Raw genomic sequence first — 24,619 nt, 5'->3', positions numbered from 1 at the left:
ATTGTCCAGATTTCCATAGATCCTAATGCCGTTGATGACAATTAAGCTTATGTCTTCCCGCACGTTTTTTTCTATTATCGTCCTGATTCCCGTAGTCCCCAATGCCGTCAATGACAATAAAGCTTATGTCTTTCCGCATATTTTTGTCTGTGATCGTCCAAGGACCGCGGGTAACTCCATCAACGCGCCAGCTATGGGTGGGGCCGGACAAACTATGCGTGACACTCACGCATAGCTTTTACCCGCTCATCGTCGTTTGCTTTGCCTTCAGTTCTCCCGGGCAGCGGCCTGGATTATCAACTCGGTGGATAAGAAAGTAAACCAGCTTTATAGTTTTTTTTGTTGAGTCACTGCATCAGGCACTCATGGTTGAACTAAATATAATTAGTTCAATAATGCAGGCATAATGATTGAAGGAATTTTTTTTTGGTAACTTTGAGTCTATATTTCGGAGAATTTTTTTTTTTGCGAATTTAGAGCATCACAAAAACGTGATACATGGTATAGTTACATATACCGCAAAAAATAGTAGGTTTTGACGCGCTCCCATTTGTGATTTGGTTTGACCTGTCACTGAATTTGATAAATTACTATTATTCTTACAGCGAATTGAAGATGGAAATGAATCTAATGACAATCATGTTCCATCTTTCAAATGGCAATAAAATACATAACGAAAAATACGACAATATATTGCAGTACAAAACCTAATAATCTAACATTCAACTGAATTACAAAAAAAAAGGTCGAAGAACTTCATGAATGACAATGGTGAATGCTCTGACAAGTAATTATTGTTCTCTGAATTTTCCTCAACACTGTCAGTTATGCGGAATTAATGTACGTAGCTATGTTTTACACAAAAACTCTTTCTAAGTTTCATTTTTAAGTGACCAACAAACTGAAAGTGGACGATAAATATGTACTAATATTCAAAACGGGACATTTTGACACTAATGAAGAAAGATATTGATGCATGTATGAACATCCCGGGCTATGAAATGGTTTGGGCGCTGCATAATTTCTGCTGTTGCCAACGGAATAATTCGATGCCTGATGGTTGAGAACAAACTAGCATCTGACAGCCGCATAGAAAAAATCGAAACTCGGAGATCAGAATTTTCTCAGGAGCAAATACTGTGACGATCACCGAAGCAACTTTGTACTGTAAACAAAATTGATGACGGTCGACGGAGAGTAAAGTAGACCTTATCTCGATGCAATGTTCATTTACTATTACCCAAATCTTGAGACTTAAAATACCGAACAAAATATTTAAATTAAAGCATAAATGTAAAAGTTTCAAGCGGGAACTTCAGCTCCAGCAGCAGCAGCTGCCTCTGCAGCCTGGATGCTCAGGGTTCTGAGTCGATGCTTGTCTTTGGAGTTAGAGTTAGGAACAGCGATGAAGATGTCAGCTGGCATCGCTGACAACATGGAGTTGACCAGCTGCTTGAGGAAGCCGTTGAGCTGGGCGCTGATGCCTGGTCTTATCTCCTCCAGCACCAGGTTTCCGTTCTCGTTCAGGAAGTGATGGATGGTGTCGCCTGCACGTAGGTTATCGGTAATTAAACAAAATAATATATTTACCCATGGTGAATCTCTTGATAAATAAGCGTTTCAGTCGAGTAACTGATGCAACATCCTCTTCCACAACTGCCAGAAGACTCGCTGGTGAGCATACATCCACTTCATTATCTGACAGAACTAACTTCTGATGAGCAGCGCCTTTCACCATTTGCAACTAAAGTCTCACTGGTTGGGGGATCACCGCTATTTTAAATGCTAGGAGACCAAAGTTGACCATTACCACAGGGCACTTAATTCCCGTGTTTTTATAAATGAAAATTGTTTTTCAATCTCCAGGAGATTGAAAAGGGAACTAGGGCATCAGAAATGCTTCTTAAGTAATTAGGCACTAACTGCTATTGACGACATTAGGCTCTGATTCAATAATAAAGCTACTCACCTGCTCCTCTCACCCAGAATGGTCATGTAGTGACCATCTCACCCAGAATGGTCATGTAGTGACCATTTCACCCAGAATGGTCATGTAGTGACCATCTCACCCAGAATGTACATGTAGTGACCATCTCACCCAGAATGGTCATGTAGTGACCACCTCACCCAGAATGGTCATGTAGTCACCCTCTCCCTCAACCGGCAGCAGGAAGACGTTGCCGCCGATCTTGTACTGTCCTCTCATCGTCAGCGATGGGATCGTCAGGCCCACGTACACCATCTTCTTCTCCATGTCGATGCTAAATAAGTTATTAGTCTTTATTAATAAGTTATTAGTCTTTATTAATAAGTTATTAGCTAAGTTATTAGTCTATTAATAAGCTATTAGTTATTATTAGTAATGAATAAGTTAGTCTCAATAAAAAAGTTTTTAAGGCGGTGCAACAATTTTAATAACTTTTCGGAATTAACAGTGTAAGAATTTTATTCACTACACACACACACACTAGTACATCATAGCGATGTCGCAATCTAAGACGTTCTTGTGACACTATTTATTTTACACCGCGCTAGTACATCACACTTGTACTGTACTCACGCAGGATGCCCGTCGCCAGGACGTTCTATGCCCGAAACCAGGACGTTCTAGTACATCACACTATTACATCGAACTAGTATATCACACTGTTACATCGTACTAGTACATCACACTAGTACTGTACTCACTCTAGGTACTTCATATCAAAGGCCGTGATGCCCGACACCAGCACGTTCTTGTACATCGCACCAGTACATCACACTCGTACTGTACTCACTCTAGATACTTCATATCAAAGGCCGTGATGCCGGACACCAGCACGTTCTTGTAGATGGCCTCGACGGTGACCGGAGGTTCCGACTGCCGGAATTCGATGTTCTCGAGCAGCAGCGGCTCCAGACGCGGGATGTTCAGCTCAGGGATACCTGGAGGTAAATATCATCAAGTTTAATGTTTATTAAGTTATGTCAAGTTGAGTTATTTATCAAGTATGAACATAATAGTTTGATCATAGGCGGCGCTAATCCAGTGCCAGATAGCAAAGTTTATGGTAAAGCATTATCGATGAAGACCAGAATTTTAATTATAATTTTATTGTGAGTTATGAAATGTGAATGGAAGTATGAATGTGTAATATAAATCTTGTTGATCGTCGTGTCAGTGAATTGCTGGGTATGTTTTGGGTGGATCGAAGTCAACAAACAATTTCAACAGACAAAAGAAAATTAACAATCAGACAAAAACAAACCACATGAAGCTAGAAGATCAACCATAACAAATTATCAGAGTAAATGCTGCATAAATTGAGACAGTTCTAAATAGGACGATCCATTGTCTCGACGTTGTACACTAAACGTTTGCAATGCAACATTGCAAACTATTGTTGTAACTATTTATCGATGCTTCGATAAATAGATACAAGACTTGCAGAGACGAGTTAATAGTGCATGACGTGTGTTCCTACTCAATTTTTCCTCTTATTTATTTCCGATTATCTGCGCTGTTAACAGTCTCCTTACACAAACTTCAAATATAAATCAGGCGACAGCTTGAAAATGCCATTTGTAATGATGTCGGATTCAGCTATAACTTTATTAAACTTTACATTTATTTACAACACTCTAAGTAAAACCAACAGCTACAGAATAAACGTAACTCGTGCATTTTGAGAATTACAGAGAGTATACCCTTCCGCTCTGTCCTGCCGAAAATAACGTACTGCAGCTCAAATCGCTCAGTCGGCCTCGCAATTAAGGACACCAGAGACAAAGTGTTGTAACTTTACTGGCTAGGCCTTAATTACGACGAGTACAATTGTTCGCAGAAGTGCGGATAACAATTTTACACCATTGAATTTACTCTGCTCCTATGATGTTACTTTTACCTTCTTAAGTGATGTGATGATGATGATGGAGAACTCTGTTGCGAGTTACTACAAATTGCGACAGTCGATGAACAGTTTTGGTCAGAACGGACAGTTTGCGCCGGTCACCGAGTCCCAGTTTGTGCCGGTCACCGAGTCCCAGTTTGTGCCGGTCATCGAGTCCCAGTTTGTGCCGGTCATCGAGTCCCAGTTTGTGCCGGTCATTTTCAGTTATCGAGACCGCAGTTTGCGTCAACCACCAAACCACAAAACAATTGCGTCGATAACGAATTATTGGTCAGAAAATTTTCCTTATCAGTCATGAAATTCGACGTTAATCAGACACAAAAATAAATAATCCCCCAAAATTTCCGTGCATGCCGGAAACTGGAATTTTAGCCTGCAAGTCCTGAGTCTCAGTGTGAGTAATCGAGCCATTTTACAGCAAATATTTAGCTGTCTACGCATCGTCCCATTTAGCGGAACATTTTTGTATATTGTATTTAATACTAAATAATAAAAATGGGAGTCTTGAATTGAATAAACAAGGGAAAATAGGGCTATTCTTGTAAAATTTGCAATTTTTAGAAATACCGCCAGTGCCTGATTGAGTCGGATTTTTAGAGATATTTAAAAATAATGTATTTGCGTAGTTAAAATTATTAGATATAGTGAATACATTAGCTGATATCTTGTTTACAGTGATGTGAACTAACACTGTATGAATATATTTAATTTTCAGCTTCAAAAACTTGCGGGATTCCCAACCCCCTTACGAAGTTTCTGAGAACATTGATTTATTTAAGCTTAGAAGTAGAATAGAAGCTTAAATCTAAGGAAAATTCTATTGTTTTCAGATACGATAGAAATTTCACGATATTAAATTTTATATATAATATTACAATATAGTTTGAATCAGATTAATGCACATCAATTACAATTTCAATTACAATTAATTTTATAATAAATTATTTTAACTCTATTTTGTATTTGAATGAGCGCGCCTGACCTGCCCCCATCCTGGGCTGGATGACGCGCTTGATCACTTCGATAAGACACTCGTTGAGACGCTCCACGTGATGCTGCCGGCAGTTGCGGACGTCATGGGCTGTGGGCACAAGCATCACATTAAAACCGTGTCTAAAAACACATTAATCTGAACACCAAGGTTCAAGAGACCTCATATTCCAGCAGCTATCTCAATCAATCGTCAGTTATGGAAAGATCGGGTTCCAAAGCCCGGACCTCTTGTTAATCAAGTCACGAAAAATTCAAGAATCTGCAACAGGCCATGGGCCTATTTCTTCAGTGCCGACACTTCTATTCTATTCCATATTATACAGTGTGTTAACGGGCGTCAATTTAGAATCATTGGCATCAGGTCAATGGCTGCAGGGTGGAAGACATCTAGTCATATGGGAGGAAAAGCATTCGCGTTCAAACGTAAGCTACATGTTATTGGGTCAAAAAAGGTAATGACATCATATCAAAATGAGAGTAAAAATTATCGGCGCACAGATATGTCAAGTGGATCGTGATAGAGTGAAAATTTTCAAGCTTGATTCCCATCCTAGAAGTTTTTCATCAAATACAAAGATTAGATAATTTTGGCAAGAGGGAAAGTAAGACAACAAGCCGTCAGGCGTAGAATAGAACACAGTTATGTTAGGAGCGAAAGACTTTAGTAAAAGTTTGTGTTTGTAGCGGTATTGCGATCTATTTGGATCCCGTTTGAGAAATTAAGGAGGAAACTTATCTCGGTTACTGATGAAAAGATGATCCAAAGATTATTGAATTAACAGCAATCAGACGTCCAATTCGTACAACGGGTCATGAGAAGTCATAACGCAGGCTAATCGCAACTTGAGACAACGATGTTTTGCATGGACGAGAGTGGTGAAGGAAAAGATAACCAAAATGTCGGACTTTTATACTATGATTATGAATATTTATATATTCCAGAACCTGTTCTTCTGAATACGACTGCTTTTTCACCAGGTTTTTGTTAGTTTCCAAAGATGTATGCTTGTAGGTAGTTACTCAAAACGTTGTAAGGGATAAAAATCGTTCACAATTCCTTAATGCATCTGATGCCGTAATATTTGTTAAGAAATGGTAATTTTCGAAATTTGGTTTGTCATTTTAATTTAGAGCTTACCGAAAGCAGTGTGTGGAAGGCTAATGAGAAAAGACCATTGTTGCAAGGAAAGCCGGAGCGGATCGGTATGCGTTTGCTAGGATGCGATACGAATTTGTAAATAATAGTTCAGGAATATTTTTGTAAATACATAGATTTCATGTTTATGGATCTGTCTATCATGTTCAACTTACTATTAGTTATTTATCTATTTTTACTTGGTACTTTAGGAAAGCCTCAAATGCCGAAACTGAACCTCAAATATCAAGACTCAATCCCAAGATCGTTAGGTACAAATCCCGGGCTATGAGTTAACGCCCCGAAGCGTTGTTGACCAAGTTGTCGATACTGACGGTGTTAAACTTTATTTTTTTTCACGAGTTTATTTGCTGCTTTGTCGCTATAGTTGACGCACGCAATTATTCGATTGCTTAATTGAACGAATAGTGTTGTGCAATAAAGTGCTTTTAATCATAATTTATCAGTAAGCCTATTGACCTATACGATGATGTAGGCAAGTTAGGAGTTCGTATGGCTTTAGCGCTCCAACGTTGACGCCGATTGCTCATTAGCGAAAAACTCCCTAGCCGGGACGAACATTACTTTTTGTATTACTTTTAAAAACAAGTTTTAGTTTAGCAAAGATTTCTCATTGACCCCTATTCTTTTCGACATCAATATAGACAGAGATAGAGTAAAAGTTTGACCAATTAGTCGGTTGCCCGTCCACACGCTCATACTTATCGTCAGTCTTGAACCCAAAGGTCTCGCCCGTCCGTCTTTTCCAGGTTTGTCAAACCTCAAACTCCGACCACCCGTCATGCAAGACGTCAAACTTTGAGCGGTCGGTCAAACTGGGCATGGACATGCAAGACTGACGATAAGTTTGAGCGTGTGGACGGGGCTTAAGCCTATTGACCTATACGATGATGTAGGCAAGTTAGGAGTTCGTAGAGCCCCAACAACGTTGACGTCGATTGCTCATTAGCAAAAAAACTCCCTAGCCGGGAGGAATATTACTTCTGTATTACTATTAAAACAAGTTTTAGTTTTGCAACGATTTCTCATTGACACTATCCTTTCTACAACCAGTAAAATATATAATATGAGACTGAATTCGAAACATTCATGATAAAATCTATTTTGCAATAAGGTTTTGAAATAATTGAAGTAAGACATACCATTAAGTACCATTAACTCCAAGAGCAAGATAGTCCATGATATGTGCCACTTTTTAATCAAAATGTTAAAAGTACCTTTGAATTATGAACGTTTATAATTCAACGATATTTGCTGTCAAGAAGAACACTCAATAATAACGGAAGCTTGCTCATTCCTTACCACATCAGCGAATTAACAAGCCAAGTAGAATTTAACTAAAAAAATTTGACCGCAAAATTCACTAAAATTTTTTGTAAATATTTAGCAACATATTCAACGAAACAGATTCCTTCTCGATGCCGAACGCATGACCGCGCGGTTTTGTTAAAGCAAATAGACTGCGGCTGAAAGGAAATCGCTGTCTTCCTACAGCCTACCTACTAGATCTCTAAATAAAGCCAATTTTTTGTACATTTCAGACGAAATTTTCACAGTCGTATTACTGTCCTTAGACTAGGCCAATCAAATCGTTTTGTCATCCTGCCGTTGTATGACTAGACCTATAATGAGTCTAGTCATTAATTCTTACGTAATCCTGCTACCATCAGGTAATCATTTCCTCTTTAGTTGCCCTTAGTCTTGGCCATATGCGATTTTAACTATAACATCTAAAACTTCAACAGAGGCAATAAAGCAAGAGTACAGAAGTTTCTTCCGCAAGCTACTCTGTAGCCAAAAATACGGCAGTCAAACGAAATCCAAACTGTAAATGTTGGCAAATAAAAAAAACATCAATAATAATTGATATTAATAAATACTAAAAATATTTGTTTACAATATTGGCTTTTTTATACGCGCGGATATGAACAGAAAATCGTTGCGTGCGCGGGAAGCAGACCTGAGAGTCACATTTCACTTTCACTTCGCATCGCCTAACAAAGCCAGGAAATTGTAGGCAGGCCTTGCTACTGCACTCCAATTACAATAAAATATGGCGCTGCCCTCACTTCCCTTACAAATTTATTTTGTCATAGGTATATGGGTTTGATCATGAAGCAAGTGTTTTCAAAAAACTCTTGAAAGGACTTGTAATAATGAGGTATACACGAGAAGAGCTCCGATTACCATCAAAAAGGCCGATATTGGATTTCACGGCATCATTTCAAACGATTAATTTGTTGTTTCAAAGCAAGAACTAATTTGTGACATGAACGTGCATTGTTTACCCTCAGACACGTGCAAGCAGTAACATGAATATCAACTTCATAGCTTCAAAGTCATTACCGCATGCATGCAGTCTTTTTAGCGCATTTAACATTCCTCATTTATGGGAAAAAAAGGCGCTATTGTGCTCGTTATGTCCGTCTGTCCGTCCGTCAGTCTATGACTTCACGACGAGAAAATTCGCTCCGTCACTCACTGCAGTGAGTACTGATCTAATATTTTTAACTTGTGAGCACTTGTGAATCATCACGCGCTGAAGTAAGAGCGTGAGCGCTTTACAACCTAGTGTTGTCTGCAAGCTATGAATATTTTTGTTTGATGTTGGGAGTTTTGATAACTTTGGCAAAGCGTCCCAATAGACTTAGTTGAAAACTAAGTGATGAAATTCTAGTTAAATATTTGCAGTGAAAAGAAGGAAATTGTTTGAATAAAGAATGCCTATTTTGGGCTTGTCACCTATCAACGTTCTGCCTTTCAACAGATGGGTATATATAACCCACACAGATAGATGGATAGATAATATTAACTAAATAGAACTGACAATTCCCGCTTATACGGGAATTGTCGTCATGCACGCGGGAAAGCTCGCCATCAACACATTCTTGACCATGGAGGAGAACGTCAATGTGTTGGACCGTGATGTGCCAGTCATGGCTCCTATAGGCCTGACAATGACTGTATACTGTAAAAAAATCCGGATCAAGGTAGGCCAGCTGTCGGCTACCCAAAGGCTTACGCTGCACTGGCCAAAAATTTTTGGAGAATAAATCAGTTTTCGCTTTGATTACACGGCAAATAGCGAAGTATGAGCCTAGCGCAAAGTTCGCCGGGAACACAATGACAATTTCAACCCTCTAGTACATCAGGAAGTCTGTACAGGTGACATTCAGAAGAATAAACGTGTAAAGAGGCTGTTGGAAGAAATGCCATATATTGTAGGGTAACGTTCAACACTTGAGTGCGAATGATTCGCACAGTACAGGACAAGTGACATGACTATACAGGGAAATTTTCATGTCAATACAAGCGAGGATGCCAGTAATGTGTCAACGATCACCGGAATAGTATGTCTATGATTATTTTAATAAGTAGCAGAATAATCAGCGACAAAATTTCGGCATTATATATTCCCAGTTTTTCATCATTTAAAAGAAAAACATGCCTTCGTCTTATTGAGTTTGAAGCAGCGAAGAAATTTGATGGAGCGAAGGCACAAGAATATTATCAATCATTTCATCACGATATGTACACAATGAATGTTTTACTAGCCATATGCAATTTAGATATGCACATACAGCAAAATAAAATAAAAGTAACTATATATTTTTTTCAATCCTCTAGTAAGTCTAGTTCATCAGGAAGTCTGTAAAGGTGACATTCAGAAGAATAAACATGTAAAGAGGATGTTGGAAGAAATGCCATATATTTTAGGGTAACGTTTAACACTTAAGTGCGAACGATACGTACGTGAAAAATGACATGACTATACAGGGAAATTTTCAAGTCAATACAAGCGAGGATGCCAGTAATGTGTCAACGAAGGGCACTCTGCTTCATATGAAGGTAAATGACATTATTTTAACAGCCCGACTAAGCCATATCTGTGATTTCTCGAATTTTTAATTTCTAATTATATTATGCTTGTCAAACTTTAGCCTCCGTATTTTCTGGCATTTCAAGATCGTTATCTGTTTCAACACTATTGAGAATTAACTTGATCAAGGTAGTTTAATTGATAAGGAGGATTTTAAAAATTGAATTTAAAATGTATCAACAGAATCTTGAACGACACGTGTTAAAAATGCCAAAAAAGACACGTGTTCATTGTTCTAGTCACTGTCGCACGCTATCACTGCTTAGTTTGCTCAGTCCAACTGCACATACTGCCTGACCTTCATGTTTTTTCACTTCACTGACTTTGCTCTTTCGATGGTCACAAGACCCTGCCACGAACAATCGCTTGCATGCAACTACAATATTTATTCATATAGACTGGCTAGATCTTATTTCCGGGCGTTGCGAGCTAATCGAACAAAACCTGGCACAAATAAGTACATATAAAAAATATAACTCAGTACTCACTGAAGTGAGCGACAGAGAGCGCATTTTCTCGCCGACGAAAACTTGAGGTCACGGACAGACGGACGGACAGACAGACGGACAGACGGACGGACGGACATGGCGAGTACAATAGTGCATTTTTTCCATAAATGAGAATTTCACTAAAAATTCGGGCTTGGGAGGAGATAATTTTTTTATAACAATGGATAATAAAATTTCGGTTTTAATATAGAATGAGAAATATTTAGAAGAGCGAAATTTTTGTTTGTTGTTTTTGCGGCTTAGGAAAACAAAGGATTTCTAGTGCGCCAAATTGTTTTAATTGTTGAATACATGAGGTCCAGAGGCGCCATTGTTGTGGTCATATAAATTTTAGGCAGTGCACACGCCATGGGTTGGATTTATTACCAGACTCAATTCAACCGGTCACGGGAATATTGGTATGTGAGTATTAATGTTTGGTCACCAATAATGATTGGCTGCCAATACAGGTTGGCTACCTAGAATGTTTGGCAACCAACATATAATGGCAACCAATATAGATTGGCTGCCAACATAGAATGACTGGCAATATAGGTTGGGTACCGATAATGATTGGCTACCAAAATAGGTTGGCTACCAATAATGATTGCTGCCAATATAGGTTGGGGGTACCAATAATGATTGGCTACCAATTATGATCAATAATGATTGGCTGCCAATATAGGTTGGTACCAATAATGATCAATAATGATTGGCTGCCAATATAGGTTGGCTACAATTATGATCAATACTGATTGGCTGCCAATATAGGTTGGTACCAATAATGATTGGCTGCCAATACAGGTTGCTACCAATATCTATGAGCTTGTCAACAGGAGGGCGCTGAGTCCATACGACCGCTGGCCAACAGGATCAGTACTTCACTTACTGGGCAGCGGTGCAGTCACCTTCTCCCGCCCACAGGATGACTAAGTAAATACCAATAATTCTAAGTAAAAGGTAAATTTTCGTGGAAAATTTCGTTAAGAATGGAAAAAACTAGAATGCGGAAATAATGTGGATGGTGTCAAAGTAAACAATAACAGCATTGCGGTTTTCCAACAGTAGATAAAATTACACGAGTTTCAATTAGCGTTGCGAGCGACATGAGTTATGGAGACAACACAGACTGAACATCCATTTACTTATGCAACAGTACACACATTTAACGCTCTGTACATGCGAAATAAATGATTCCAATGGATCACATTAAAATTATTCTATTTATTATTTTAAATTTAGAGAAATTCATTCGTAATAACCAACGATTAAGTGAAATGTAATCAAAATTCGTTGTTGAGTTAATAAAAAGTGAAGTAGAAAACTGGAAACAAGCAGCGAATGAATATATATAAACTAAGGGCGAAACTCCCCATCCTTTGTGAGCCGCAGGTTCGACAAGCGTCGAACAGCATCGTATTTCTCGGTAATCACGTCCGCATAAGCTTAGCTACAAATGTGATTTCGCGCCATCGTACGACTGCTTGGCACCCGACTACGAAATAATCAAAGTGAAAGGCTCGTTACGTAATTGTCTCTTTAAGTACATGAATTTCTCATAGTCGGCAAGGTCATATTTGAATAATATAGTAACAAGGTTTTATATTATTTGGTTAAAAGTCTTCCCTATCGGAGTGGCTGTGTCGAGTAGGTTTCGACCTGGGTGTTATGGTCCCAGTCTGCTGCAACAGACCGAAAGAGGGAGCTTTAAGGTACTTCTGGCAGCTTTAATATGATCAACCGAGGCTGAGTGTCAAGATTAAGGTCGCGTCAGCTACATATATCGGCTTTCAGAAGCAGAATACCTTCCTTAATTATGTCATTATATGTTTCACAAATGTCGAATTTAGGATTGACTTTTGATTCAATTTTTTTTGCCAGATATTAATACAATCTGATTTACTCGGATTTCTAATCTCGGCCTGTAAACTTTCAAGAGCGTTTATGCCAGATTGCTTCTCAATTAGAGTCATATTCACCGAGCTATCACATATTTTGTCGTATAGTCTAGTGACGCGGGAACGTAAGTGACCTCTAGATTGAATCAGATACTCTGAATCAACCATGTCTAAAACAATATAATGCAGCAGGCAAGCGAGACAAAATTATCATTTGATTAGCAGCAGATAACTAATATATTGAACATAAATATTTTAGATAAAATTAGGAATCAAATTACGCAAATGATCAGCAATAAATTAGTAGATTGCACGTAACACCAACCGCACCCCGGACGCGAGCTAACTCCATCCCGAAATGAAACATCAGACCGAACCCAATGGAATAATTTTATTTAATTAGCCGTGCGTACCGTGATCTTGAAATGCAAGGGGAATGCATAAACTCAAGTCGTTTTAGTAGCGCAAACCCCGCCAAACTTCCTTTCAAGGAAGGAATGACGTCGCGTAAGGTGAATGACGTCGGGTTCGATAAGACGTAGCATGCATCATCTTCAAAGCGAAACCATAGCAGCCAGTTAGATCAACTAAAATCAGTTCATCAGTTTCAGAATATTAGATCAATTCAGATGCATATAAATTAACAATATATTCTTCAATAATCCTTTACTCAATTAATATATCCATTAAATCAAATCGTTTGTGTATGGACAATTAACTCGGCCCTTCATCTCTAAATAAATTAGGCCAAGAAGCGGCTTTGAACTCCTCTGACCTAAAATACCGTCCAAGACAATAAATTACGCATTTTTAATTGTCCGACTCACGGCGTAAAGGTGCCTGTCTGTACACGGGGACAGTACTGGCGGCAAGTAGATCTGACAAATGCCAAATGTCTGCCGCTTGGTGTCTATCCCGCAAGTGAGCTTAGACACGAGGAAAGTTTAAGGTGCCGCCGTGCCGATAACGACTATAAGACACCGGCGTGGCGGCACCTTAAAAGTGCCTCGTGTCTAAGCTTACTAGCGGGATAGACACCAAGCGGCAGACATTTGGCATTTGTCAGATCTACTTGCCGCCAGTACTGTCCCCGTGTACAAGCACCTTAAGGTCTGATAGCTTGGCCCCAATTCACGATTCGGTCCGACAATGGGCAGGGTGGAGAGGTCCCGGGACCCGGGCGGTTGATGTAGAGTGGATCTAGTGGATCATGGTGAAACCGGAGCTATTAGGATACTACGGATGGGAGACGGGAATAGGAAGAGGGACATCCACGAAGAAGCAGCCATTATCCGTCCCGGTACTTCATCGTTACATCACCAACCATCTTCCCAATCATCGACGAGCTTCACCCGATAAGGAAATAAAATTTCTCTCCCCCACTGCTGTCAGAGCGTTGTCATCACTGCCATTACCCTGCAATCCTTTTTTTTTTTATAATTTTCATCGGAAAGGCGGACAACAATCAGATGCTAATAAATTAAAGGGCGGACAACTATCAGATGCTAATAAATTAAAGTCAATTATAGGTTTTGGGTCAGAGGGGTTTTAACGTGATTTTCGGAACTATTTCAATTTATATGTAGGAAAATTTACTTTTAACCTAGTTCGTTTACTTTTAACCTAGTTCGTCATATTAGACACTGCGCCCGAGGGATTGAGTCCGAAAAGCGAATGCATAGACTCGAATAAAGTTCGACACGAAAGCAGCTTAAAGTAAAGAACTCCAAAATACGAACCCAACATTAAAAAATTTAAGCCTCAAATTACGAAATGACAAACAAACGCTGAAACTATTTACAATAATGAACGATAAGCTCACTAACTTGATTGATGAGCATACCAACCGAGCCTTACTCCTTCTTACGGCATTTGAACCTCACTTTCCGAGCCCTCATTCTCTTACCTGAACCACGTTTGGTAGTCGCAACAAGTTCCGCATTATCAGCACGAGAACCTAAACTCGGAACTGGCTCGTACCGTAAATTGGGATCAGAATCTGGCTTCAATGGAGGTTCGAAAAATTCGTCAATAGGAATTGGTTTCAAATGAGTGGCTTTGAGCTAACCCACGGTCAAATCCACCTTTATGTCCACCCGATGCTTGGCCATAATCCTGGCATAAACTTGGGAATTATCTTATCTACCGTCGCTGCTACAGGACGAATTCATCATTTCAACAGTTTTCCATAGGAACTAAATTCAAATTGGCTTTGAGGAGCTCCAGGCTACCACATAAGAAAATACCTGCGGGAGTGCGCGCGAAGACCGACTCACTAGGTGCGCCAAACATTACCTGGGTTTCCAGCAGGACCTCGGGATCGTTCATACCTAAAATGAACTGGGGCCATACTTTCAAAACTCGTCAAGTGAGCGTAAGTACTTACGCTCTATTGTCTTGTCTATGATTGGTTGATTTTGCTCGAAAGGCCGTCAATGATTGGCTGATGAACTTACGATCTCTTAACTTTTTTTGAAAGTATAGACCCTGGACATCACAAATATGATTCTTACCGGGTATCATCTTATCCGCCAGCATGTAAACCTCTGCGCAAAAATTAATCAGTTACGTCACTCAAGCCGGGCAATGTAAAGGACGTATTAATGCTAGGAACACAAATTTCATTGTTTATGCGTTTTGTCGCCCACCTGCGATGGGACAGAAACAACTTTGGTCACGTGCCGTTTAGATTCGTTATAACAGTTTACGATTACCGAGCAACTTTGAAGAATCGGTAATTTGAGCTTTTCTGCCAAGTAATTCAATATGAAGTGTGCTTGACTGCCTGAATTTTTCATCAAGTTCAAAGCCGCTTCACGGCCTGAATTTAAAATAAAGATGAAGGGCCGAGTTAACTGTCTATACACCAACAAATTTATTTAATGGATATATTAATTGCAATGGATATATTAATTGATTAAACGATAATAAAAGAATCGATTGCTAATTGATATGCATCTGAATTTATATAATATTTTGAAACTGATGAACTGGTGAACTGATTTTAATTGATCTAACTGACTGCCTTGCTTCCGTTTTGAAGATGATGCATGCTACGTCGTATCGGTCCCGACGTCATTCACCTTACGCGACATCGGTCCTTCATTAAACGAAAGTTTGGCGGGGTTTGCGCCACTTAAACGACTTGAGTTTATGCTTTCCCCTTGGATTTCAAGATCACGGCACGCACGACAAACTATAAAATACAATTATTCCAATGGATTAAAAGTTTTTAATTTTCCCGCCATAAATTTAGTTATATACAAACTGAATTAAACACACAATCAAAGCTAATGGTCTTGCCATACGAATATTCGATTCTGAATTGACAATAATTCAATTATTATTCGAAATTATATGTATATCTCATGATACGAAAAAAGGAACACTTATTTTCGTCCCGTAAGATTGTACTGCGGCTGCCTTCAATGCTCAAGGCAAAAATGCGACCCTTATGAGCAGACAATAAGTGATGGTCAAGCCGAATGCAGTATACGGTCATAATTACAACATCTTTATACATTATATATGGGATTTCACAAACGCTTCTCTCACAATTAGGATTGAGAGACCGATCTTAACTTCCCATTTAGTAAACGCTTCCACGGTGCTGCAATCGACCAGATTGAACGTTGCTCGATTGCTCGAGCAGACTACAATGAAAGTGACACTTGAATGAATGATGATTATGCCGACATTGTCGCAAACTGACACTGCATAGACGCAGGTCACGCTGACAGTGGCGAAGGTGACACTGCATGGACGCTGATCACGCTGACAGTGGCGAAGGTGACACTGCATGAACGCTGGTCACGCTGACAGTGATGAAGGTGACACTGCATGGACGATAGTCACGCTGACAGTGGCGAAGGTGACACTGCAAGCACGCTGGTCACGCCACCCGCAGTGATGATAACTCGAGTTTAATGATGAGGTGCACAGAGTTCAGCTTGCTGAAGGGAAAACCTAACCGCTGGCGGAGGCTGAAAGGTGCGCAATTTGGCCTTGAATACCGCGGTGAGAGCTCGTGACGTGACCGAACTGGAGAACCGTTGCGACGCTCAGTCGTTAGCTGAATATTGGCCATGTCTCACGTGGAAAATTAAAAAAAAAATTCTTTTATAATGTAGAAAATGAATCATAGATTTAAATTAGCGGAAATGCAGCGTTCACTGCACCTGACCCACCTACTGCATGGTAAAAAGCAGCGTACGCTAAAGAATGCCAGTGAAAGTGGACCAGAATGAGGGGATCTCAACACTGCAGCGCTGACCCTTGCAACTGTCAGCCGCCACACCTGCGGCGTCAAGTTTCCGCTAAAATTCTAAGAAACCAGTCAAAAAATATGATTCCAATCTTATAAGGTTTGGTTTTTAATTGCTAACTGTTATTGGAATTAAAAAACAGGAAATATCCCGATAACAATGTGAAACAATTCAGTATTCACGCATATTCAAGTTGCGTAAGAGTTTGGCAGTTCACTACCAAAGAATCCGACTGTGGAAATAAACACAGGAACAGACGCAAAAAATAAATTTACCTGACTAGATTCATAAGGTACTGCAATTAATCACATCGAATTTCAATTCAAATGATCAATTTTCTGCTGTTTCATTGCTGGGTCAAATAATAATCTTTAAAATATTTAAATCAGAAGGAATTCATAGCTGCGAATCAAAAGGTTCGCACTTGTAGCGAAACCTAATTTGTTCCTCGGTTAGAAGATAATGTTTTGGTCTCGATAAGCTCACCGTAATCGAAGCCATTCTCGGGAGACGTCGAGTTGAACTCGGCAGCGACACTCGCAATCAATAAGGCAGAAAGAAGAAGAGCCTTCATATTGATCACTGTTCAGCACTTCCAAGAATAAGATGGTTCAACTTAAGGAAACCTAGCGTAGACACGCACAACCTCCCTCGCGGACGGCCGAGCGCAAAGTGATTGTGGTTGTCGGCTGAATCTTGTCGTAGATGACAATATGGTGTCGCTTCCAAGAATTACGGAACGAACGATGATTTCACAGCCGTCGTGTACCTTGAATCTGAAAGTAAAATTGGTTGTGCAGCTATGCATTACCTGAAGGTCACCCACGCATGCAGTGTGTCAGTTTAGGTAACAATGCCGCGATCACATTTTAGTGGATATTGAAGTCGAAGTGTCGACTATCTGCTTCACTTCAAGATGTACAAGTTTCACTGTATTCACAATAGAAACAGTGCAGAAGTGCAGTGCAGTGTGGAATGTTCAATATGAATGTTGCCTATTCAATGTTTCAAAGGAATGTTGACACTCCTCTGAAACCGTGTTCGGCGCACCGAAGCTTCCTCTCCTACCATTAATGGCAGATACAAATTTCAGCATTAACATCTTACACTGAAGCTTTTTTGATGAATATGCGTAATTCATACAGAAGCGAATGAGGAAAAGCAACAATCCCGGTAACATCTTACCGGCTATTAAGGTTTAAGTAAGGACTTAACAATATTTGAGAGCATTAAATTTGGCCTTTTAGAATCAGAAAAAATGTAAAAGCCACTAGTAGGGTTAAAAATATATTCGAAGTCGCATAATTTTTTTCATATCGATACCTAAACTACTGTGGAATTTAATCAGAAGCTTTTCTGACAAGTTTGTTCTGACAATCAGATCTGCCAAGTCTGTTCTGACAATCAGATCTACCAAGTCTGTTTCGACAAGTCTGTTCTGATAAATCAGTTCCGACAATCGAAGTCTGTTCCGACAAGTCTGTTTCGGCAAGTCTGTTCCGACATGTCTGTTTCGACAAATTTGTTTCGAAGAGTCTGTGACAAGTCTGTTCCGACAAGTCTGTTTCGGCAAGTCTGTTCCGACATGTCTGTTTCGACAAGTCTGTTCCGGCAGGTTTGTTTCGACAAATTTGTTGCAACAAGTCTGTTCCGACAAGTCTGTTCCGACAAGTCTGTTTCGACAAGTCTGTTCCGACAAATATTTTTCGACAAGTTTGTTGCAACAAGTCTGTTCCGACAAGTCTGTTCCGACCAGTTTGTTTCGACAAGTCTGTTTCGACAAGTTTGTTTCGACAAGTCTGTTCCGACAAGTCTGTTTCGGCAAGTCTGTTCCGACATGTCTGTTTCGACAAGTCTGTTCCGGCAGGTTTGTATCGAAAAGTCTGTTCCGACAAATATTTTTCGACAAGTTTGTTGCAACAAGTCTGTTCCGACAAGTCTGTTTCGACAAGTCTGTTCCGACAAATATTTTTCGACAAGTTTGTTGCAACAAGTCTGGAAGTTGTTTGTTTGACAAGTCTGTTCCGACCAGTTTGTTTCGACAAGTCTGTTCCGACCAGTTTGTTTCGACAAGTCTGTTCCGACCAGTTTGTTTCGACAAGAACAAGAAGTTTGTCTTGTTTCGACAAGATATCTTGATATTAATAATATTAGATCAATTCAGATGCATATAAATTAACAACCTATTTTCTATGATCGTTTAATCAATTAATATATACATTAAATAAATTCGTTAAAAATCGCATACGACAAGTCTGTTCCGACAAGCTTGTTTCGACAAGTCTGTTCCGACAAGTCTGTTTCGACAAGTCTGTTCCGACACGTCTTTTTCGGCAAGTCTGTTCCGACAAGTCTGCTTCGACAAGCTTGTTTCGACAAGTCTGTTCCGACAAGTTTGTTTCGAAAAGTCTGTTCCGATAAGTCTGTTTCGGCAAGTCTGTTCCGGCAAGTCTATTTCAACAAGTATGTTCCAACAAGTCTGTTCCGACAAGTTCATTTTGACAAGTCTGTTCCGACTAATCTGTTCCGGCAAGTCTGTTCCGACAAGTATTTTCCGGCATTTTTCTTCCGACAAGTCTGTTCCGACAACGTTGTTCAGTGTTTGCTCTGCGTTGATTAAGAGTTCAGCTGTAGACATCTTGATGTTATTCACTGAATTTTATTCTTCCAACTCAAAGCAGCAGTTAACTGTTCAATTAAATAAAACCTCCTTCTCATCGCTTGCTTTTGACTCTACCATTGGCATGTTCTATGGTTTTCCGAAACATAAGAACTTCGTATGAAATATTAACTTTTTCAGAAGGGCAACTTCCAAGGCATGAATAAACAACCGATTTCTTCATCCTAAATGACCAATTTAACACGTTGACTACGATTGCTTCATCTTCTACTATTATTTCATTTTTTGTACTGTTTTTAAACAGGGTTGCCAGACGGTCATTTTTTCCGGACAAATTCCGTGATTTAGTTTTTCTCAATTGCGTTGGCCGGCTAAAATTCATGATAGGGGTACTTCCTAATTAAATTTTAAATACTGCAAAAAGAAAATAAATGGAATTTTTATAGCGGAACCTACAAATAAACTAGTATATATTGAGTTGTCGGCCTTTTTTGTTCTCGGATTTGGCCGATTTTAGGCAACCTGAATTATGTACCAATACGTCCCGGAGAAATACATTTCGTAGTATACGTATATGTACCACTTCGGAGTCAACGTGTTAAACAAACCAGGAAATTGTGAGAATCATGACGAAGTTAATTTGAGTATGTATTTTCAGAGACAGATATAAGTAATTTTGGGGGAAAAACCAAACCCGGTTTCTTGAGGAATCTCAACTCGCTTAACCCGCACTTGATTAAGCCTTACTTGCGCCTGCTTACCAGTTATATTGTTAACTCGTGTTGTCCCATAGCTTCTATATTTTTCTACTCTAGTAAATTTGGTATTTTATTTCTTGTGCACAACCCTTGATAATTTATACTTTAATTATGGGGTGCTTGCGTTTTTCACCTCTTCTGAACGCTCTGGCTCTACGCCAAACGTGACTGTAAGTTTTCTGAGTTAAACCTCAAATCAAAGTAGATTTTCTTTGAGAAGATAAAATTCGATAAGTGCCATTTAAACCGTACTATTTATGTCTATAAAGTATCTTTTGGAAACATAATTCGGTTAGCGGGTCACGTTTTGGCTCTTAAACTTTAAACTCGTCTTGCCTTAATTGCATAGTATTCGAGCCTACATCTATGGTGACCTTAAATTCCGAAATTGTGGCGACTTTTGAATTGTGAAACTACCGCGGTTTTCAAGTGATTGAAGTGTGGCCGCAGTTCTTTACTGTGTATTGTTTTTACTTTTGATCTCACAAGGATGTCTATATAGCCTCTGGAAGCACTCCACCGTGGATGTGCACCCTATATATTTCTGCTTAAATATGGAGAGCAGCTTTCGTGAACTTTATTTGTTACATTTACATAATTGAGCAATGTTCGACCTCAGCGGGTTAGTAATTTAATCAATTTCTCGCGCAGTAAATCTTCTTTTCGTCGGCTTCCGTCCTTCGCGCTGGCCTGGACGTTTTAATCGTTCAAATTTTCGATTTACCTACGCTAAAATATGGGACCTTCAGAGTTGAAGAACTCCGAGCAACGGTTAAATCTGATTAAATTACTTGAATCATCTTCAATTTGTTGTCACCCTGAAAGTTTAGCAATTGTTGATTTGTAGAAGAGGTTTACCTGCAGCGTATAGGGAAATTTCGAATATATAAGTTCAATTCAATCATAAAATCCTATCTTCCGATGATTAACCATTGAATCATTTAATTGGTAATATGAGGGAAGTTCAAATTGTATTTGGTAAATTTTCTCGGAAACATTACTTATTTGCTTTTTTCTATGCAAGTTTTCGGCAGTGAGCAATAAACTGTAGAACGACGGATTGACGTGCTGACGTAGTGACGGTGCCGATAATTTACCTTTTAACTCTCTACCGCCGTATGTCACTCTCCGGGAACATAACTTTCAACTTAAATTATACGTAAGCAACCTGAGGTATTGAGTAACCTATACTTGTAGTAACTTGAGGTCGTTTGTACGCAACGGAGAACATTTTAAAGTTGTACGTGGTGGCAATCATTAGTGCCAGTCATTTGCGTTCACAAGCAACGTATTATTTTTGGGTAGACTTGTGCGACAATATTGCTCCGGTTACTCATGTCAGCAGCATCTTATATTAACATAACATAGCATAACATAACATAGGGATGTTATGTAATGAAGATTTTAGATCAGAAGATCTAAAATTGGTCATATGACCGGATCTTTTCAAGACTAACAATCATGCCACTTGCTACCGCTTCATAACATAACACTTAACACTTACGAATAGAGTTTCACATGCAAATTTGCATGTGAAGCTGCAAATTTTCAGCTGAAAAACATAGATCTATAGTTGTATAGTTCATTAGTTCTATAGTTGTAGTTGAGTAACCTATACCTGTAGTAACCATGGGCCTATTTCTTCAACGCCGACACTTCTATTCTAGTTTGCTTTGTCCTATGATGCGAATTGAGCAAATATGGAGTGCAATGAAAATTAGGAAGGGTTACCCTCGAGTTGCGAGTAGTAGAAAACATTAAAATACAAAAAATGGGAAGTTCGTTGCGCTTCCTGATGTATATTGCTGATGCCAGAAAAATTAAATTATTTTTCCATACAATATAAAAATTAATCGAGATTTAAAGTTCAGGCTTTGCATCTGGTGCTGAATATAGCAAATTTATTTAATTTATAATATTTACACAGCTATATCTCTGTTGAATAAAGTTTCACCTGAAAAACCTTTATAGAATATCTCTTACTTGATTGAATATGGCAAAGTAAAAATTTGCATATTGAATTTTTCATCCTGATTCGTGATTTTTAACGATCTCTATGAGACAAAAACGGTGTCATATATAAGTAGAACTAAAAATTTCTTAGAAGAAATACCATCTGAAAAATACCCTGCATAGCGCACGCTTAAGTCGCCTCAAAAAATGACGCTGAAAAAGAACATTTTACTTTTAGTATGATTTCATAAAGTTTTACGTTTTTAAAATGATTCAAATAGAAAATAAATATCCGTTTTGGCCCATTATATATACTTTTATTACAATCTGTGGAAGAAGTGTTCAAGTGACTGTACGAGCGTTGAGCCGCCATTAGTGGCCGCCACTATTACTTTCAGATACTAACGGCCACTAGTGACCATACTCTGGCCACGGTAACAGGCCATATTGGCCAGGTAAGGACTCTATATTTCTTTAGACGGAGCCAGTTGTATGATAATTATGAGAAGTTTTTGAAAGTTTTAATGGCCGCCACTAGTGGCCTTGTGTAAATAAGCACATCTACCGTTACTGATAGTGCAGTGGATTTAACGGAAGTTAGTTGCAAATCCTGTAAGATCCCCGGTATGCACATTAGGCAAGATGATAGCATAGACAATAACGCTGTGCATAGTAATTGAAGCGAAGCGGGTAGAATGAAAATAATAGAGCAGTGCAATAGAGGCTTGTGAAAACTGCTGTTAATGATGAATTAAAGAGGTAACTTTAGGAAAATTTAATAAACATGAAAATGATTAAAATGGAATTACAATCAAACGTGTTATGGTGACACAATTATTTGGGAAGAAGTGTATTAGCATGCACCCAACTAGAATGAAGTAAGTTTTACGAATTGGAAGTGGCGGTAGTGATGTGAAGTTGATGGTATTAATGCAGCAGTGAATGCGATGCGGGAAAGCGGGTGCAGTGAGAGTAACGTTGGTATATTGGGCGTAATATGATATTGCATGGGTAGAATATGATGGTGCATGGGTAGAATATGATGGTGCATGGGCAGAATATGATGTTGCATGGGTAGAATATGATGTTGCATGGGTAGAATATGATGGTGCAGGGGTAGAATATGATGGTGCATGGGTAGAATATGATGGTGCATGGGTAGAATATGATGGTGCATGGGTAGAATATGATGTTGCATGGGTAGAATATGATGTTGCATGGGTAGAATAAAATGTTGCTTTGGGTAGAATATGATGGTGCATGGGTAGAATATGATATTGCATGGGTAGAATATGATGTTGCATGGGTAGAATATGATGTTGCATGGGTAGAATATGATGATGCATGGTAGAATATGATGGTGCATGGGTAGAATATGATGTTGCATGGGTAGAATATGATATTGCATGGGTAGAATATGATATTGCATGGGTAGAATATGATGATGTATGGTAGAATTTGATGATGCATGCTAGAATATGATTTTGCATTGGTAGAATATGATGTTGCATGTAAGTGACGGTAGAATTCTGCAGTTAACAGAAGTGACATTGCAGGCCAGCCGAACTAACGAGGTTGTAAGACGCTGAGCAGTAAAAAGTAGCTTCGACGTAACGTTGCAGTAGCGGAAGTGACGCGAAGAAAACGAACGTAAGGTGGAACTAACGAACATAATTCGGAAGCAACTTAAAGCTGCTCGGAAGTAAAGCTAAAGTAAAAAATTTACTGCCATGCAAGTGACGCTATTGTAGTTGTGTCATGTTACTTCCTGTAATGTAAGTAAGATGACACTCACGTTGGAATAGCTGAAGAAACGTGGAAGTGACGCGCATGCAGTAACTTCTAAGTAACGTGGGTGTAAGGTTCATTTGAATTATATAAATAACTTAAAGAAATGAACAGTTTCATGATAAACTCATCTAAATTTGTAACGTGACTAAAGCAAACTACACCAACCATGCACTGCGAGCCGACGGCAGCTCTTGAATAGTTGGCTCTGAATAACAATGGATATGAAATTTGTTCTTTTATGTGCACGTTGAACTGATGAATGATTTATTTAGAGAATTTTTTCGCAACGGACAATAATCACAAAATGAATTGAAAATTGAATAACACGAAACGAAGAGATGAGATTGCGATGAAAAATTAGTGTCTATCTAATCTGACCGACGGATCTGAAATTTGTTAATTTTACACCAGCGCGGTAACTGCAATATTTTCAGGTATGAGGGTTCCGTCCTTTCTAAACTAGGCACTTAACTGATAACTGCCACTATAATGATCTTGTATCTTCACCAAACTCGAGATATATGTTGATTTTAACTTGAGCTTTTTAACGGTGCCTCTAACTTGAGCCATAATAGTAATAATAAACAAAAAATAAAAAAATAAAACCATAGCCAATACAATAAATAAAAATAAAACCATAGCCAATACAATAGTACAGTCATGTCAATAGCAACCCGCTTTTATGAAATCAAATGTATTTTTTTAAATTGATAAAAAGATTAAGAAAACATGTATTTAGCTTTTTACCAACAACAAAAAATATTCTGAACTCGATGCTCAGAGAATCGACTTCAGTAAACTTGAGTGTTGATTTTTGGATGCCCCGTTGTGCCGCACAGGAAATGACTTAGCGCGACACGCCATCCTGATCGAGTGACCGTAGGATGACTTGCGACACGTGATTCCTGAATCCTTCTGTTGGCATGT

The 24,619-nt window shown here is 39.0% G+C and overlaps 1 protein-coding gene across 1 annotated transcript; it reads right to left on the bottom strand.

The window, feature by feature from the left end:
* Positions 1-675: 675 nt before the first annotated feature.
* On the bottom strand, positions 676-17,265 carry LOC108668756. The gene is made up of 5 exons (XM_047879540.1): positions 17,057-17,265; positions 4,873-4,971; positions 2,778-2,925; positions 2,128-2,261; positions 676-1,547 (listed from the first exon to the last, which is right to left on the bottom strand). The coding sequence occupies exons 1-5, from the start codon at positions 17,142-17,144 to the stop codon at positions 1,303-1,305; spliced, it is 714 nt and encodes a 237-aa protein (XP_047735496.1). The 5' UTR covers positions 17,145-17,265; the 3' UTR covers positions 676-1,302.
* Positions 17,266-24,619: the final 7,354 nt, after the last annotated feature.

Source organism: Hyalella azteca, unplaced genomic scaffold (assembly GCF_000764305.2).
Source record: "Hyalella azteca isolate HAZT.00-mixed unplaced genomic scaffold, Hazt_2.0.2 contig3312, whole genome shotgun sequence".
In the NCBI taxonomy this organism is placed as follows: Eukaryota; Metazoa; Arthropoda; class Malacostraca; order Amphipoda; family Hyalellidae; genus Hyalella; species Hyalella azteca.
The sequence above is the reverse complement of the archived record's forward strand: the minus strand, read 5'-3'. Positions and strand labels throughout refer to the sequence as shown.